General features: G+C 41.6%; 1 protein-coding gene across 1 annotated transcript; it reads right to left on the bottom strand.

Annotated features, from left to right (window-relative positions):
* Positions 1 to 6,479, bottom strand: LOC306968881 (uncharacterized protein). Its single transcript, XM_079564444.1, has 6 exons — positions 6,388 to 6,479; positions 5,196 to 5,385; positions 4,065 to 4,471; positions 2,830 to 2,940; positions 2,220 to 2,710; positions 1 to 717 (listed from the first exon to the last, which is right to left on the bottom strand). The coding sequence occupies exons 1-6, from the start codon at positions 6,432 to 6,434 to the stop codon at positions 137 to 139; spliced, it is 1,827 nt and encodes a 608-aa protein (XP_079420570.1). The 5' UTR covers positions 6,435 to 6,479; the 3' UTR covers positions 1 to 136.
* Positions 6,480 to 17,356: the final 10,877 nt, after the last annotated feature.

Here is a 17,356-nt window from a genome sequence, read left to right as displayed (position 1 = left end):
ATAATGCATAAAATGACCTTTAACAGATATTGCACTTCAAAGTGTCTTACAATACCGAGTGTTATTGTAAAACATATCCCTGCTCTTCTTCCTGCGGTCAGTGTCAACTTTATTTATCAAGCACATTTAAAAACATCTACATCTGTCCAAAGTGCTGCTCAGCAAACATCAGCTGTGGTTGGTCGTTCACTTCAACAGTCGGGCCTTCCTTGTTCTCAGTCTCCGTCAGTGTCTCTTTTTCCCATATTATCTCCTTCTCTCTCGTGATTTCTATGTCTGGATTGAACTCGGTTTTGAGAATGGCTTGTTTTTTCAGGAAAGCCACCTGCCCTTTCTCCAGAAGCTCGTAAATCTTCTTCCACGAGTCCATCTGCGAGCGCCACAGAGCAGATCGGGCCCGGATGAACTTGGACACCTCGGTCTCGCTGCCTCCGGCCAAATTCATGCTGTCTTTGACGATGAAGAACATGTCCATTCCCAGGAAGAGGGCGTTTAAAGCGATGAATCCTCCCCTGGCACCGCGGGACAAGGCCAGGGGTCCTCGTGCCGCCGCCTGCCCCATGTCCGGCAGCTCAGAGGCCACTCGTGGTACGTTTCTCAAAGATTTGCCTTCTTCAGCCACCACTTTACCAGCACTGGCCAGGACCTCCTCGCTCCGCAGCAGTTTGGCAATAGAGGCGCCATCAACAAGTGAGTCAATTCCTTTACCAACCGTGCCTAAAATTTAAAAAAAAAGGTCAGTTTTTGTTTTACTACTCATGCACATTATGACCCACTCACTTTTGCTATTGCTTTACACATGCCCTGATATATTGTACCTACCAAATATAGTACAATGTGCTATGTAACAATAGGTAATAACTTGTACCTATGGGTTATATACACAATGGAATAATACATATCAGTTATGGAAGTACATGACGTAATCATCTCAGTTGTATAACGTTGGCTCTCAGATCAGTATGACGCATAATAGAGGTTACTTATCCTTCTTGTGAGAAAAGTGAGACTTGAATGATGACAATATCTTAGTTCATGTTTCTGGGTCTGGCACGGATAATAATAAATCTCTCCTTCATAAGATATCCAGACTCCTGCCTATAATCCTCTCGGACATCTTCTTTTTTCCTCGAACTGTTATTATTCTTGCCACTTTTCGAAAGTATGTATAAATGGAGTGACTGGGGGGGAAGAAATAAGAGGGAAAAGCATGCAGAATTTTTTGTTTGGGTTAAATGTGTTAAGTATACATAATTGTGGTTGTTCCAAAAATGAACAGAATCCCCAAATTTAAAAAGCCTTTATTACATGATGGCTGGGGGAAATTAAAATGGACCAACACGTTGCGGCTTGGCAGTGCCCTTTGTCAGGATGCAAAAAAAAAAAAAAAAAAAAAACAGGGGTAGGGAAAAGCGCTTTTGGTACTGATCTGGAGCAAGCTACAGTTGGGACAAGCATGTTGACACATACTATATCTCTAGCTTTCTTAGCTTATTCGGTCGACAACATCTGTCAAACATGCAAATGTGCAAAAACATTGGGCCCATGTGTCAAGCTGGGATTTGTGTGTGTGTTTATACTTGTGATGGCCCAGCCACACAGAGGTAGCAATTCATATGAGATTGGAACTGATGTTGTTCTCTGTCCCTTTAAGAACTGAGCAGTGGCGAGGGGCGGGCCTGGAGAGAGCTGGAGGCGGCCTTATGTGGACCAGACCACTGCAGAAGGGGACTGGGGCTAAGGGGGCTTTGTTTGTCCCTTACTTTTGTTTTTGTTTCTCCCCTGTGTTTATTATGTTTTGGTGTGGTCCAAGCTGTATATAAGTTGCCTTTTGTCTAATTTGAGGAGGTCAGTTTTTAGTTTCCTTTGCACATTCTATTTTTGTAAAGTTACATTAAGTTGACCTCTTTTATCGCCCCATGTTTGTTGTGGCCAATAAAGTGCATTTTTTGAGATTTGAAGCCTTTGTCTCATTGTCTCACTGCTTGGTCCCTAACAATACTGCATATGCCAAGATACGAATCTATACTGGCGGTTGTTTAATTTGAGAGCCGTTTTGCTGGAAATCTCGACAGTACAGTTGTATTTTAGGCAATGATACTAATGCAGCAGATAAGAAGCTCATTTGTTTGTCACATCAAGCTGATAATATTGTCTAGGAACCTAATCACAAATCAGGCAATAGATTTATCTCAAAATACATGTACAATATGCTTTACCTGTTGTACACAAGACCTTTGTGATGACCACAGCCACATCCACAGAGTCCGAGTTTTGGGGTGGTGAAATGATTTCGTCCAGACAGTCCTGGATGTTCTTCACGTCCTCCATGAATTTCTCAAAGGTCTCGCTGGCCCTCTTCTGGTGAGAGCGGTTCACTCCTGTCTCGGTGGCAGCTGTGACTGCACCGTTGACTCCGCTGGTGACGCCCAGGCCCACCCCGGTCATGGTGAGCACCAGAGAGACTCCTGCGGTCACAGGGATCAGAGCCAAGCCGATGATGGACAGCACCCCTCCCACGGCCCCCACAGAGCTGCCCGCCACACTGGAGATACGCGCCCCCATGTTCATCCGGTCCAGCTGAACTGCACTGTCCTCCAGCTCTGAAAGGAACTGCTGCATTCGGGGCTCGCTCTCACTGAAGCGCTCCATGAAGCTGCTGCAGTACTCCTCCTGGAACAGGAACGCCATCCTGAAGGCCTCGTTCTGCCTGAAAGAGCATAACAGACAATATCAGTGCTGCTTCTATGTAATGATGATGAATGTAATGAGCAGCAAACTTAAAAGCCAAGTTACTAATTAAGACAAAATGATTCAAAATTAGCTCACCGTAGTTCTTGAAGCAGATTAATGTTGACCAGCATCTTTTGAACATCGTCCTCTGAGATTTGTTCATCAATGTCCACCATAGGCTTGACAAAGTCGAACTCACTCACAGGCCTGTAAAATAAACACACAAGTTACATACAGGAGGCTCTGTCCTTTTTTCAGACAAACTTGCTCATTTTAAATTATTTGTACTTTCCCAATGAGAAGTTTAGCATAAAATCCTTAATGATACTAACCTTATCGATACAATTAGATATTATATATGGGATGTAAAATACAAAGTATAAACCAAAATGTAAAATAAATATTTCTAGCAAGTGAAGGATTATTTGCAGGTGCTAAATAGCGGGTGCAAGCTGAAAAATAATATAATATAATTTATCATTTGATGTTGTATTACAATATTAGGGCCCCAAATCTGATTTGTAAATAACATAATGCTGCGTGAGTAAAAAATGCATAAATTACTCTTTTGTTGAGCCACTGTTGCACATGAGCCCTTAAGTGTGTTGTTTTTCGCAGGCTGTTTGTTAGATTTGGCTGCAGGCTGTGGGGACAGAAGGAAAACTTGGGGGGCCAATATTGGACATCGGAAGATAGTCAAACCCCCAATATCGGTATCGATATCGGAAGCAAAATGCTGGATTGGTGTATATCTAGCTAAATATTTACATAAAGTTATAGTTCTACCAAATACCAGTATAAGAAACTCTTTTAGTTTGGGTATTTGTGTGTATTTGAATGGAGGGAAAAGTCTGTTCAATACAATGACCACAGTTCTTTTAGTTTTCTGTTTCACTTTCTCAAGCTTTTTAAAGCAGGTTAGTGGGAAAAGCTCATCTGTTTATCCTCTAATCACACAGTCACATTACATTTACATTGCATTCTTGATGACGTGTGAAGAGTAACCGGCTCGGTAGCGCAGTGGTTAGTGCTCATTGCTTCACAGCTAGAACGTCCCTGGTTCGATGTCAACCTGGAAGGATCCTCCGGGTACTTCGCTTTCCCCTATCACTAAAACATGTGCAATTGGTGATTCTGACCATCAGCCCGGCTCCACATCTGGAGATGGGGCCCCGGACGCGGTACTGCCGCTGCCACCGCTCATTAAGGGTCGTCCCAATGGCGTAAAAGGATGGATCAAATGCCGAGGACAAATTTCGTTGTACAGTACAATGTCAAATAAAGCCCCTTAACACTTTGCTTTTAGTTGTATGTTTGTGGCATCTCTTTACCCTTTTTTCATGGTGCCACAGATCATCTCCACAGCCTTGATGTACTCGTCCAGCTGATAGGCCAGCACCTCCACGTTCTGCAGTTTGGGGCTGAAGAACTCTGCGTTGTCTCGTTTGAACTCCACCAGCAGGGGGCAGATGCCCTGAGCCGCAATGATGACGTGCTGCACTGTGTCCAGAGCGCCCTCTTCAGGCAGCAGCAGCACTGGGTTGTCCTCCTGAAACACGTTCACAGCTGTGACTGAAAGTCTCTCCACGGCGTCCAGGAACCGTCCCAGAGCCTCCAGTCCCATCAGGGAGGTCTTCAGAGTGGCAGCCAGCTCCTCCTGTAGCTCCTCCCTCTGACGCTTTACCACAGACGGGACAAACTTAGTCTTCATGTACTTCAGGATGGCTTTTCCTTTATCCTGCAAACAGACAGCATAAAGTCTGACCAAAACTGCTACATACATGATATTACATCTCAGCAAAACATTAGACCATAGAACGTCCACTTAGGCAACTAAGTGGATTCATTTCAATACTGCTGCAGCAACTTGTCAAGAACAGTGGGGGCCTGACTTGATAGATGATAGATGATGGAAGAGCTACAATTGTAGCCATAGCTGCCCTGGGGTTGCTGTGGAAGCGAGGCAACCAGTCTGCACCATTGGCCCCTCTGATCACCACCAACCACTCACGCACCATATTCGCTAGGTTTCCTGGTGTTCCCAAAGGGTCTCCCATCCTAGTCCTGCCAGGCCCTTCCCTGCTTAGCTTCCAAGGTCTGACGGGATTGGGCAGAGCAAAGGCGTTATGGCCACAATTACTTGACACATAATGCCTTATTTATTTATAATGTGAAATTGTGTTTTTATTTACAGCAAAAGTTTGTAATTGATGTCTTTAAAAACATCTTTCTACATTGCCTGCAGTGTTTCCCCCCTTTAATTTCTTATGAGGTTATCTAATTTTATCTTATTCATGAGCTACTTCCTGTGATGTCATGGAGTTCACTCGTTCCAAACACTGAAAAAGCAAAGTCCACACTCGTGAACTCCTCAAACCCATGCTCCGAGTCTGCACCCACAAGTCTGTTACCTGGAGTACGGAGTGTGCACACAGTATATTTACAAAAGGTCCCATCTTTACCTGGGACTGAGTCACGTGGCTCACGCTCAGCTCGATACCAACAGCTCTTTCTTTTATGTCGAGCAGGACGTTGAGCTCCGTCTCTCTCATCAGCATCCATTCGGAGAGTCCATCCAGAAAATCCTTCATCGTTTTTATGTAGGAGAAAGTGTCCATGGCGTAGCTGGACAAGGCCTCCTCCAGCTCTGTCCTGCTCAACAGACATGAAAAAGAAGTCTATATCAAAAACTGGACAGAGGAGCGAGGGAAGTGTCTTGCTCAATTACACAATGGCAGTGTCCACCCTACTTGCTGAGCTACTGTCGCCTGATCAGAAGCAGTAAAAATGAATCATTAACTCTTGGTCATCATGTGTTTTGCTTTTAGTTTATCTGAACAGATTATGGCGACTGGAGCCTCTCCCAGCTGTTCAAACAAAGAGGGCATGAGGCCATAACACACTTACACAACTTCAGTATCAACTACCTAGTCTCACCCTTTTAACGCCCACCCAAATCCAAAAGCTTTTGATAAAAATGGTCAAAATAGCAACAAAAATAAGACAAAAAAAAAAAGGATGAAAATGCAACAAAAGAGCGAAAAAAATGTGACAAAACTAAATTCAGAGCCGTTTTTCCCTATAGGCAAACTGTGCAAGTTGCTTAGGGCCCCCGCAGCTACAAGGGCCCCGCATGTCTGGCAAACTACGGCGTTGTTTCGCTGATTAATCAAGGCGTTGTTACGGCAAAGAGGAGTTGAATAACTCTGGTTCTTTGAATGTACACAGTCTAAAACGAATTGCGCGACTCACAGGCTAATTCTCAGTGGTCAGACAGAAAAAAGGTGCAGGTGTTTGTTTTAAATCAGCGTTTCCCAAACTGTGGGTCAGGGATCAGAGGTGAGAGAATGTGTCCATTTGCCATTTACCATTTTCAAAAGTTGGGAAATAGACTATAGTCGTCCTAAATCCCAGTCTCACAGTGGCTTAGTGGTTAGTGGTTCTCGCACAGGGGGCGGGGCCTGAATTGAGGTCATTATTTTCCCCTTTTGCCCTGCACTACTGCACAGTGGAACCGTTGTTGACCGTAAATGGGTTCTGCTCTTTGTGAAGTAACCATGGGATGCTACTGTAGGGCCCCCGTGTGGATTTTTGCTTAGGGCCCCAGAAGGGCCAGCACCGGCTCTGATTACAAGTAAAGTGCTGTATCTTTACCTGATGTCTACGTCTTCCTCCTCCTGTGGTTTTGCTTCCTCTTCCATCGTGGATTAGGTCGCCTTGGTTGTTGTCTGTTTGATTGTGAAGACGTCGAAGATCTTATCCGTGAAAAGAAATATCCAGAAAAGCTGTGGTGTGTGAGACTGCACCGTGTACAATTGAACTGAAGGCATGTGGCCGGGTCAGTTTTCGTTTTGCTTTCATGATCAACTAGTTTATCCACTCGAGCCGCACCCTCGAGAACAACTTTGTCTGCTGGCATTCAGCCAGGCACGTTTCAAAACTAGGCCCAATGGAGACCCACGGTTTACAAAATAAAACAAACAATAAAGAGCGCTTTAGGCAACATAAAAGCAAATTATACTTCACTTATTGAACTACCAACTGTACTTGGAGCAGTTTTATCACACAGTACTACTACAGAGGTGGGTAAAGTTTACAACATACGTACTTGAGTAAGAGTAGCGTTACTTCAATAAAAAAGTCAGAAGGAAGGGAACAAAAAGTATTGGCCCATATATTTACAAAAGTAAGAGTATACTTGAGTACTGTGAGTAACTGAGCGTAAAAGTTGGATTCATGTTTAAAAATAAAGTGAAAATTGTAAAAACCTAAAAATAAATTGTTCATCTATTTTCTGAGGATTTGTCACTTTAAGATTCACTCACAGTGGCATCAGTTACTATTTATGTTTACTCAATTAGGAATACAGATACTTAATTTTAAAGTCAAGTAGAACAGACAGCAGGTAGTGAGGATCGGCCATCACATCTCCTCCCCCCTGACCCTCAACACTGGTGTCCCCCAAGGGTGTGTTTTAAGTCCTCTGCTCTATTCACTTCAGAGTCTCCCGTTATTGTCAAGTTAGTGGATGACACAGCTATCATTGGTCTGATCCATTGACAGTGTAATCCACTGTCAATGGTCTGATCTCTGGCGATGATGAGACAGCCCATCACTCGGAGATGGACTATTTGATAGACTGGTGTCAACGCAACAACCTGGAACTCAACATCAACAAAACAAAGGAGCTCATAGTGGAGCTAGAGCAAGCCGGAACACGACCATCAACATCGAGGTACCACCAGTGGAGACAGAGAGTGGACAGTTTTGAATATCTGGGGCTGCACATATCCCAGGACCTGAGCTGGACATCATATACTTAAAGCCACACTGCGTAACATTATAGCCAATAAACAAAATTTAAATACAAGCAATTATTATATTACAGATATTTTTATCATTGAAAAATACCTCATAAATGCACAAACAAACATGTGCCCTTGCTGTGAGTGGCTCAGCTTTCCTAAAACACGACTGTAACATCACCGGGAGTGGGTGCGTCTCCAGCTCGTCACCATGGAGATGTGACCACAGTCAGTAGAATTTGAGATTTAAACAGGTTAGGTTGATCACCCACTGCAGTAACAGCATTTTCTGTATCAAGCTGGTCATTAGGAGCATGCTTTGTTCTCATGGCAACAGTAGTCCAAAATGTTTCGCAGTGTCCCTTTAATTTTTAGTAAAAAGGCTTGCCAACACGCCAACTGAGAGACTTTAGACTCTCACCAAAGGTGGTGAAAAACCTTTACTACTGCACCACTGAGAGCGTCCTGACCTGGCGGCATCACAGTGTGGATGGTGGACTGCACTGAGCAGAAAGTGGTCCGCTCGGCAGGGAGGATCCCGGAGATCAGTCTTCCCTTGGATGACCTTTACACTCAGAGATGCAGACGGAGGGCCGAGAAGATTGTGAAGGACACCAGCCATTTTGATAATAACCTGCTCTCCCTGCTCCCATCAGGTGTCATACCGCCTCCTCAAGACTACGATCTGTTATAGTATATTGTGTGTTGTTGTTGTTGTTGTTTTGTTGCTGCTGCTGCTGCTGCTGGACGGTACAAAAGAAAACTTCACTGCATGCTATACTGCATTTATATTACCATATATAGAGGCAAAAAGAACTGGATGAAATCTATTTAGTCAGGGACCCAAACTCTCAAAACTGGGTTTAACCTGACACCGTCTGATATATGCTTTATTTGTGTTTTTTCGGTTAACTTTGACCCTAAGGACCAATAATTTGAGGGTCTGCTCTGCTGGAAATATCGCGAAAAAAAATTGTGGCCATTTTAGTGCATGCACCCTGTATTTTTATCAGAAAAATGTGAAAAACGACTTTTTTCCCCCAAATCCTCAGTGGGTTGAGTAGGCTGTCAATAAATGCATTCCAGATACACAGAACACATGTGCTGAGAACATCCACTGAAAAAATCGCTCTAAAAACACATTTCTACACATTTTTGCATCAATTTAATACAAAAAAATGTGTTGTTTTCTCACTTTTTTCCAATATTTGTATCTTTACTTCATTGGCAATCAACTATTCCACCCAGATATGGCATCAGTCAATATGCCGATATTTTAAACAGACACATGTAGACACATTCCACAGAAAAAATGATCAAAATCCAACCAACATTATTGGATCTGTGATGATTTAAAGACCAATAAGTGACCGACAGACTCAGAACCTCAGAACTGTCAAAAGTCACTTTTGACACTGGTCCATATTTTGATTTAGGCCATTTCCAGCCCATTAGATAATGATTTACACCAATGTATTTGATATCATTGGAAAGAAGACATTGTCATGTATCATTTGAGCCCAAAGGTTCTACTCTGTAACAATTACTGTGGTAACCATAGCTCCTCAGACTCAAATGTGAGAACATTTTTTCACAATTTTCACAAAAATTTTTTTTACTACGTTTAACGCTGTTTCTTCCAGGAACATCACAGACACAAATCTCTGATACTGGGCAACTCTCTAGACTCTGAGGATTCAGGAAATGTATAACATGTCAGAACTTTCTCAGCTTAAGGCCTCACTGTGAGCCATGAAGTAAAAGAATGTCCACCTCATATGAGCCTCTCCCATAGAAATAAGCCTATATCTGCCAGGTTGGAACAGCTGGTGAGACTTTCTGACCAGGACAGGCCCAACGTAGCTTGAAATTACATTTATAAAAATTATAATTATTCTGTATCATATAAGCTGTATCTTAAATTGTAAAAGAAAAAATATATATCCGTATTCTGTAGCCTTTAACAGTACAGGTGAAACTCGGAAAATTAGAATATCGTTCAAAAGTTCATTTATTTCTGTAATTCAAGTTAAAATGTGAAACTAATATATGATATAGACTCATGACATGCAAAGTTGCATATGTCAAGCTTTTGTTTGTTGTCATGATTATGGCATTTTCAAAATATTCTAATTTTAGGATTTTTAATTTGTGTTTTTTACAAGCTGGGCCATAATCATCCAAAGTATAATGAATAAAGGCCATACATGTCTCACTTTGCATGTAATGAGTCTATCATATATTAGTTTCACAGTTTACCGTGTGTTTCGCCCCATTAGGCGCACCTGATTATAAGGCGCGTTATCACTGATAATGTTTATTTTCATAAATAAGGCGCACTAATTAATGCTGGTTTACCTGTAAACCTGTAGGTGTGTAAACACAGACAGAAGTTGATACAAAGAGCGCACCAGGACATAAGGCGCACTGTTAAAATTAAAGGCTTTCATGTGCGCCTTATAGTGCGAAAAATACAGTAAGTTGAAAAACAGAAATGAATGCACTTTTTAACGTTGTTCTTAAAGAAGCTACACTCCACAGGACGTAAGTAAGTGCTTTGTCAGTGTATAATTGTACACTGACATTGTGTTCAGGTGTTGGGTTAGCAGAGCCGGTGCTGGCCCTTCTGGGGCCCTAAGCAAAAATCCACATGGGGGCCCTACAGTAGCATCCCATGGTTATTCGGCAAAGGGTGGACCTATTTAGGGCCAAAAACAGTTCCACTGTACAGTAAAGCAGGGCAGAAGTGGAAAATAATGACCGCAATTCAATCAATCAGAATCACTAACCACTAAGCCATTGTCCAACTGGGATTTAGGACGACTACTGGTCTACAGGTCCTTCTAAAAAAAATAGCATATTGTGATAAAGTTCATTCTTTTCCATAATGTAATGATAAAAGTTAAACTTTCATATTTCAGGTCTTTTATTGTTTTAAAACTGATGATCTTGGCATACAGCTCATGAAAACCCCAAAATTCCTATCTCAAAAAATTTGCATAATTCATCCGACCAATAAAAGAAAAGTGTTTTTAATACAAAAAAAGTCAACCTTCAAATAATTATGTTCAGTTATGCACTCAATACTTGGTCGGGAATCCTTTTGCAGAAATGACTGCTTCAATGTGGCGTGGCATGGAGGTGATCAGCCTGTGGCACTGCTGAGGTGTTATGGAGGCCCATAAAGCTTTTCAGCAGATGGAAGCATGAAGTGCTCCAAAATCTCCTAATAGTTAGCTGCATTGATAAAACACAGTGGACCAACACCAGCAGCTGACATGGCAGCCCAGACCATCACTGACTGTGGGTACTTGACACTGGACTTCAGGCATTTTGGCATTTCCTTCTCCCCAGTCTTCCTCCAGACTCTGGCACCTTGATTTCCGAATGACATGCAAAATTTGCTTTCATCCGAAAAAAGTAGCAGGCCTTATAGACTGTGCACATTCAGAGAACCAGAGTTACTGTAAGTTACTGTGCTCGTGAGAACCGTGTGGATTCAACTCCTCTTTGAGACAAAAAGGCCACAGACACGGCTTTACTCTCATCTATCCATCAAACTACTCTTGACACAACAAGAAAAGAGTTTAAATGAGTGTTTTAGCCGATGCCCCGAGTCCGCGCAGAGAAAACATGAGAGCAGCGCCCGGGACACGGGGACATGATGCAGCCGCGGAGGAGCCGCGCATGAGGCGAAGCGAGAACCGGGAGACAGACGGCCGAGCGGGACACGAGCGGAGAAGCACTCGCGCTTTGGAAGAGACAGGGGGAAGGCGGTCGGTCTCTCCTGATCATCCACTTGCAGACTGCTCCGTTTTGATGTTATATGTGGCGAAGTAGGCAGAGAGTGAGTGCGCGCTGTCAGAGCCTGTCCCCGTAACAACGCGTTGATTAATCAGTGAAACAACACGGTAGTTTGACTGAGATGCGGGGCCCTTGCAGCCGCGGGGGCCCTACGCACCTTGCGTAGTCTGCGTATAGGAAGAACCGGCTCTGTGGGTTAGCCCTGAGTCACTGCGACTGAGCGTGCTGCCTGACCAGCATGTTTTTGGAGATCAGGAGTACCCAGAGGAAACCTGGCTGCCTGCTCTCAGTGCTGTTCTGAAAACAGTGCAGCGCCTCCTGGGTTTGTCCCTGTGTCAGAGCATGGTGTCCTGCACTGGTCAGCTCCTCTTCCTCCTGTATTAATATATTCAGGCCAGTGCTAACAAACTTCGTGCAACTCAGAAACATCCATAGTGACCTTCCTGGGGGTACTTTGGGTCTTTCTACATCATACTCTCATATCCAGACGACCCAGTCGAGGTGATCAAGTCCTGCCTTGTGTGGTTCAAATTTTCAGCCTCACTTGATCCACAACTTTTTACAATGTCTGAAATGTTCTTGATGGCATTTGTCTTTATAATAATAATATTTAATAATAATATTTTCAATGCTCTTTGGAGTCCAGTTTAGTATTTAATGTATTCATAGACTCCCAGATTTACCCTCTGCATTTGACTCATCCTTTAAGCTTCAGAGAAACCTGCAGGAGCAGAGCCATCACGCTGCCTGTGGAGCTATCTCTAGATTTTGAGCCAGAAGCTAGGTTGGAAGTACTGAGGTGTTTTAGAGTACTGGAACTGGATTCTACTGGATTCTCGTCTGTGCAAAGCCCTTTGACCCAGGTTTGCACCCATCCATCCATTTTCTTACAATTTACCCACGGTCTGGTCATGGATGCAGCAGTCAAAGCTGAGATTCCCAGATATCACTCTTCACAAACACTAACTCCAGCCCTTCTGAAGGAATCCCGAGGCATTCGCTGGCCACAGAGAGATATAATCCATCCAATGTGTCCCCAAGCCACCTCATCTGGCCGCTCCTGACAGGAAGGAGCAGTGGTTCTACTCTGAGCTCCTCCCAAGTAACTGCCTTACCCCAAGCCATCTTGTGAAGGTAACTAATTTCGTCCGCTTCACACTCGGCTGCAAACCAGAGCAGCTGAAGGTCCAACAGAACAACATCATCTGCAAACAGCAGAGATGAGATCAAACCAGCAACCCTCCGGCCCCTGGCTGCGCCTAGAGATTCTGGTCATAAAAGTTACTTTTTATTTAATCATTCATAAAGCACATTTCTTGTGGGTAGTACAGATTCAATGTGCCAGCGAATAAAATAAATAAATTACACAACATTAAAGGGGCTATATCATGCAAAATCGACTTTGTTGTGCTATTTCCTAATCAAAAACACCCCCAGAGTGTTTTTTGGCTTCATTCTCACAGTTCTCAGCAATCCTCCTGAATAATAATTAATTTTAAGAAAAGAAAGAAAAGGAAGTGCCTGACACGTCCGCGCTGCCCCTGCGGAGAAAACAAACGCACCCCCTGAGCGTCTGAACAGACGTCATGTTTGCACTGAAGGATGTGAAAAAGGAACTCTTTCTAACCTACTCTGGACACGCCTGTTCTTTTTTCTTACCTAACGATAATGTCAGGCAGATGTCAACTCCTTATAACTGCATTATGAAGTAACTTCACTTATTGCTGTGATATTTATATTTATTTTACTGCTAATGTTGCATGAGCGCAGAGAGGGGGCGGAGTTAATTGAGCGCAAGTGTCTTGTCTTCCGGGTTGGAATTATAACCCCAGAAAATACTTATATTTCTCACAAATAGAGATACAATATATCATATAAATGTTTATAGTTTACTTTGGAATGAGTAAAATAGCATGATGCAGGTCCTTTATAACCAAAACTGAAATACATGAATATATTTTTTTTTTAAAAGTGTGACAATTTTAACATGTACAAAGAACTTAAAACAACTTCAGAAAAGCGAAGAGAAATGGTTTAATCCAGTATGGACTGTTTTGCTCAGACGACTGCCTCTGTGATTTAGTCCTGGACGAGCCCTAAGCTTTAGTTTTGTGCCGTGCATTAGTGATGTAATAAACCAACTTTAGTGAACGGACTACATCAAATTATTTACTTTATTAATTTACTAAACAGTAAAAAGGCTGTTGTTCATTGTAAACATGTGGTTTATGGAAAATCCAGCTTCAGAGCAGTTTTCCTCAGCAAATACATTACCAACCACATTACTATCTAATGTATAACAAATGTGTAGTATTTTAGGCATAACCATGTGGTGTCTACAAAGACACACTGTTGGAATTATCTTGGATTCTTGAGGATTTTTTTTTACAGATTTAAAGGGATGTATATTGGAGTGAAATCAACAGATGTATATTGTGTATATGGCATAGTAAAGGATAGATAAAGAGTTACATAATATAAAAAATAGATGAACAACTTTATGTAAAAATACAGAACTGTTGTTCTCCATAAATGTAATTTCAAGTTACGTTGGGCCTGTCCTGGTCAGAAAGTCCCACCAGCTGTTCCAACCTGGCAGATATAGGCTTATTTCTATGGGAGAGGCTCATATGAGGTGGACATTCTTTTACTTCATGGCTCACAGTGAGGCCTTAAGCTGAGAAAGTTCTGACATGTTATACATTTCCTGAACCCTCAGAGTCTAGAGAGTTGCCCAGTATCAGAGATTTGTGTCTGTGATGTTCCTGGAAGAAACAGCGTTAAACGTAGTAAAACATTTTTTTGTGAAAATTGTGAAAGAATGTACTCACATTTGAGTCTGAGGAGCTATGGTTACCACGGTAATTGTTACAGAGTAGAACCTTTGGGCTCAAATGATACATGACAATGTCTTCTTTCCAATGATACCAAATACATTGGTGTAAATCATTATCTAATGGGCTGGAAATGGCCTAAATCAAAATATGGACCAGTGTCAAAAGTGACTTTTGACAGTTCTGAGGTTCTGAGTCTGTCGGTCACTTATTGGTTTTTAAATCATCACAGATCCAATAATGTTGGTTGGATTTTGATCATTTTTTCTGTGGAATGTGTCTACATGTGTCTGTTTAAAATATCGGCATATTGACTGATGCCATAACTGGGTGGAATAGTTGATTGCCAATGAAGTAAAGATACAATTATTGGAAAAAAGTGAGAAAACGCCACATTTTTTTGCATTAAATTGATGCAAAAATGTGTAGAAATGTGTTTTTAGAGCGATTTTTTCAGTGGATGTTCTCAGCACATGTGTTCTGTGTATCTGGAATGCATTTATTGACAGCCTACTCAACCCACTGAGGATTTGGGGGAAAAAAGTCGTTTTTCACATTTTTCTGATAAAAATACAGGGTGCATGCACTAAAATGGCCACAATTTTTTTTTCGCGATATTTCCAGCAGAGCAGACCCTCAAATTATTGGTCCTTAGGGTCAAAGTTAACCGAAAAAACACAAATAAAGCATATATCAGACGGTGTCAGGTTAAACCCAGTTTAAAGAGCTTTTGAGAGTTTGGGTCCCTGACTAATTTGTATAATACTAGTTTTATTCCATTGCTGACTGCAAACAAAAACAAACTCCTCAGATACAGGTCTTTTAGTCATGTGACTCATGACTTTTCAACTGAAATCAATTCAATCAAATTACTGTCAATATTGTTTCAAAATAATTCTCTCTAATGTAAATTTATTATACTCAGGGAAATGCCATGATATAAGGTCACAATGAGCACTTTGTCCTTTAAAAGTCACATTTGACTGAATACTTTTGTTCTAAGCCAGGCTCTTGTCCCATAAACACAGCTTATGTCCCTTGGGGCAAAATGCAAACATACTGTATACATTACTTCATGGGGTAAGCCTTTTGAAAGATATCCCAAAATAAATGTCCAAATACTGAATCACAAACTTGCCATTTTGTCTTATGGCTAGAACTGTGTCCACTGACAATGATGCTTTGTAATTGTTTGACAAAGAAGGTATTGTTTGTTCAGAGCCCAGTCCGGGAGGGCCGTCAAAAAGCCTCTTCATTTCAGCAAACCGTGGGAGACAAAGCTTCTGTGTCTGGGCCCAACGTTGTCACATAGTTTTATATGACGTATTTTTTATTTAAGAAATGAATGGGATGGTAATCTTATTTGTATAATTATTTGTACATGACACAAGTCACCCAAAGCATGGAGTGAACAACTCTTTTTCCTTTATTCCACAGCAGTGTAAGCTGTGTATGTAGCCACAGTTGCCCTGGGAGCAAACTGACAGAAACACACCACGCTGCCATCTGGTGGTGTTAAACCTTTTTTAATATTTATTGTGCACTTTACACACAACAGTAAAGATATCTTTTTGTGTAAACAATAAAATGAACCCCGGCTCATGGTGACTAACCATCCCCCCTCCCAAAAAAGACATTTGTCCAGTTAACATCTCAAGTGACAAACAGAGCAACATCCCAAAATACAAATCAGCATTCAGACAATCAGCTATAAAGGAATTAAACAACAATAATAACAATAATAATAATAATATATAATAATATATAATAATAATAAGAATAATCTCACAGCTGAACTAAAATAAATCAAACTACACTACACTACTACTACTTATGAACTAAAAAAGTGGCTGCTGATATGTACAATTATGGCCTTTAGGGGGCAGTAAACTTACCAGAATGTAATGTGTTTTTAATATGTGTTCTAGGGAATAAAGAAAGGACTGAGATTGAAACTGTCTGACTTTTGACTGTAATTGGGGGATAATGCAGGAAGAAGTTTAGCCTTGTGATATTGTTGTTGTACTGTTTATTATAGAATGTGCATTGTTAATTATTTTGTATCCAGGGACTACGGATGCAAACTAGCCATTTAACATCTCCGTCTCTATGAGCTTATGTCTCTATACATTGTGCCTTAAATAAAGATTAAACTAAGTAACACTATTTTGAAAGTCTCTTCTTTATTTGTTTATTTTCGTGTTTGTTCTATGTTTGCATTTTTTTCATGTCATCACTGAGAAACGCATGTATGATTGACAAATATCTTAAAACTCTGAATCACAAAATAGGTTATTAACACATTATACCATGGTCTGGGTGAATGCTCGATTCTGACTGGCTGGAAGGGTTCCATTAAAAAGTGATAATGTACCTAGCCTGGCATCATTTACATATCACTCCACTCCAGCTGTTTCCATAGTAACGATAAACAACTGAGCTGGAACTGCTTTCAGGTAAAAGTGATTAAAAAGTGAAATAACTCAACAGAACTCAACAAAAAAAATAAGCAAACAGGCCCCAATGAACAGTTTCAGTTGGCGGGACCATGGTATAAGCGGGATAATGGTATTTCTGATAATGGACACCTCGACGTGCATTATCCCTTATATAGTTTTGTCACTGTTACATTGTGCTGTGAAAAGACTGCAAGTCTACCGCCTTTATGTATTTACATGTATTTAATTTTTAAATCTTTTGCAATCTAATCCGTGTTGTGTTTCTATGATTTAGGGACTTTTAAAACAGCAAGGAGCTCACTGTGTACCATAGGAGTTATTTTCCACCAATAAAAAACTGTGATAATGAATGAAACACTTTTGTTGAATTTGTAATGTAGTGTTTGCGTGTTAGTGACAGGACTTTACTTTGTTTTACCAGTAAACAAATAAATGTGGTGTGAAGCTTTCTTACAGTAAAAAGCAAAAAAAAAATCATACTATCACATGCAGATTCACAGCCGCCATATGCAGCCTGTGCGTAACTGCGGGGGAGTGGGGTGAAGCAGCAGCTGGGGAGAGGGAAGTGCTGGGTCAGCTGCAGTGTCCCGAGAGCGAACACGAGAGAATCACAGAGAACCACTGCTGACGACGCACTGTCCTTCTCAGACCAAAACACCAACAACAGCAGGACGGACCGCGAGAGACCACATATGAAAGCACAACAAGATCACACGTGACA

Source organism: Gobius niger (genome assembly GCF_951799975.1).
Source record: "Gobius niger genome assembly, chromosome: 10".
NCBI lineage: Eukaryota > Metazoa > Chordata > Actinopteri > Gobiiformes > Gobiidae > Gobius > Gobius niger.
This window is presented reverse-complemented; position numbering and strand designations above follow the sequence as displayed.

Coding starts and splice junctions, on each gene's coding strand:
- LOC306968881 (XM_079564444.1), bottom strand. CDS start 6,434: ATGGAAGAGGAAGCAAAACCACAGGAGGAGGAAGACGTAGACATCAG. Junction 5,386..6,387: donor GAGGAAGACGTAGACATCAG/GTAAAGATACAG, acceptor TCTGTTGAGCAG/GACAGAGCTGGAGGAGGCCT. Junction 4,472..5,195: donor GCCACGTGACTCAGTCCCAG/GTAAAGATGGGA, acceptor GTCTGTTTGCAG/GATAAAGGAAAAGCCATCCT.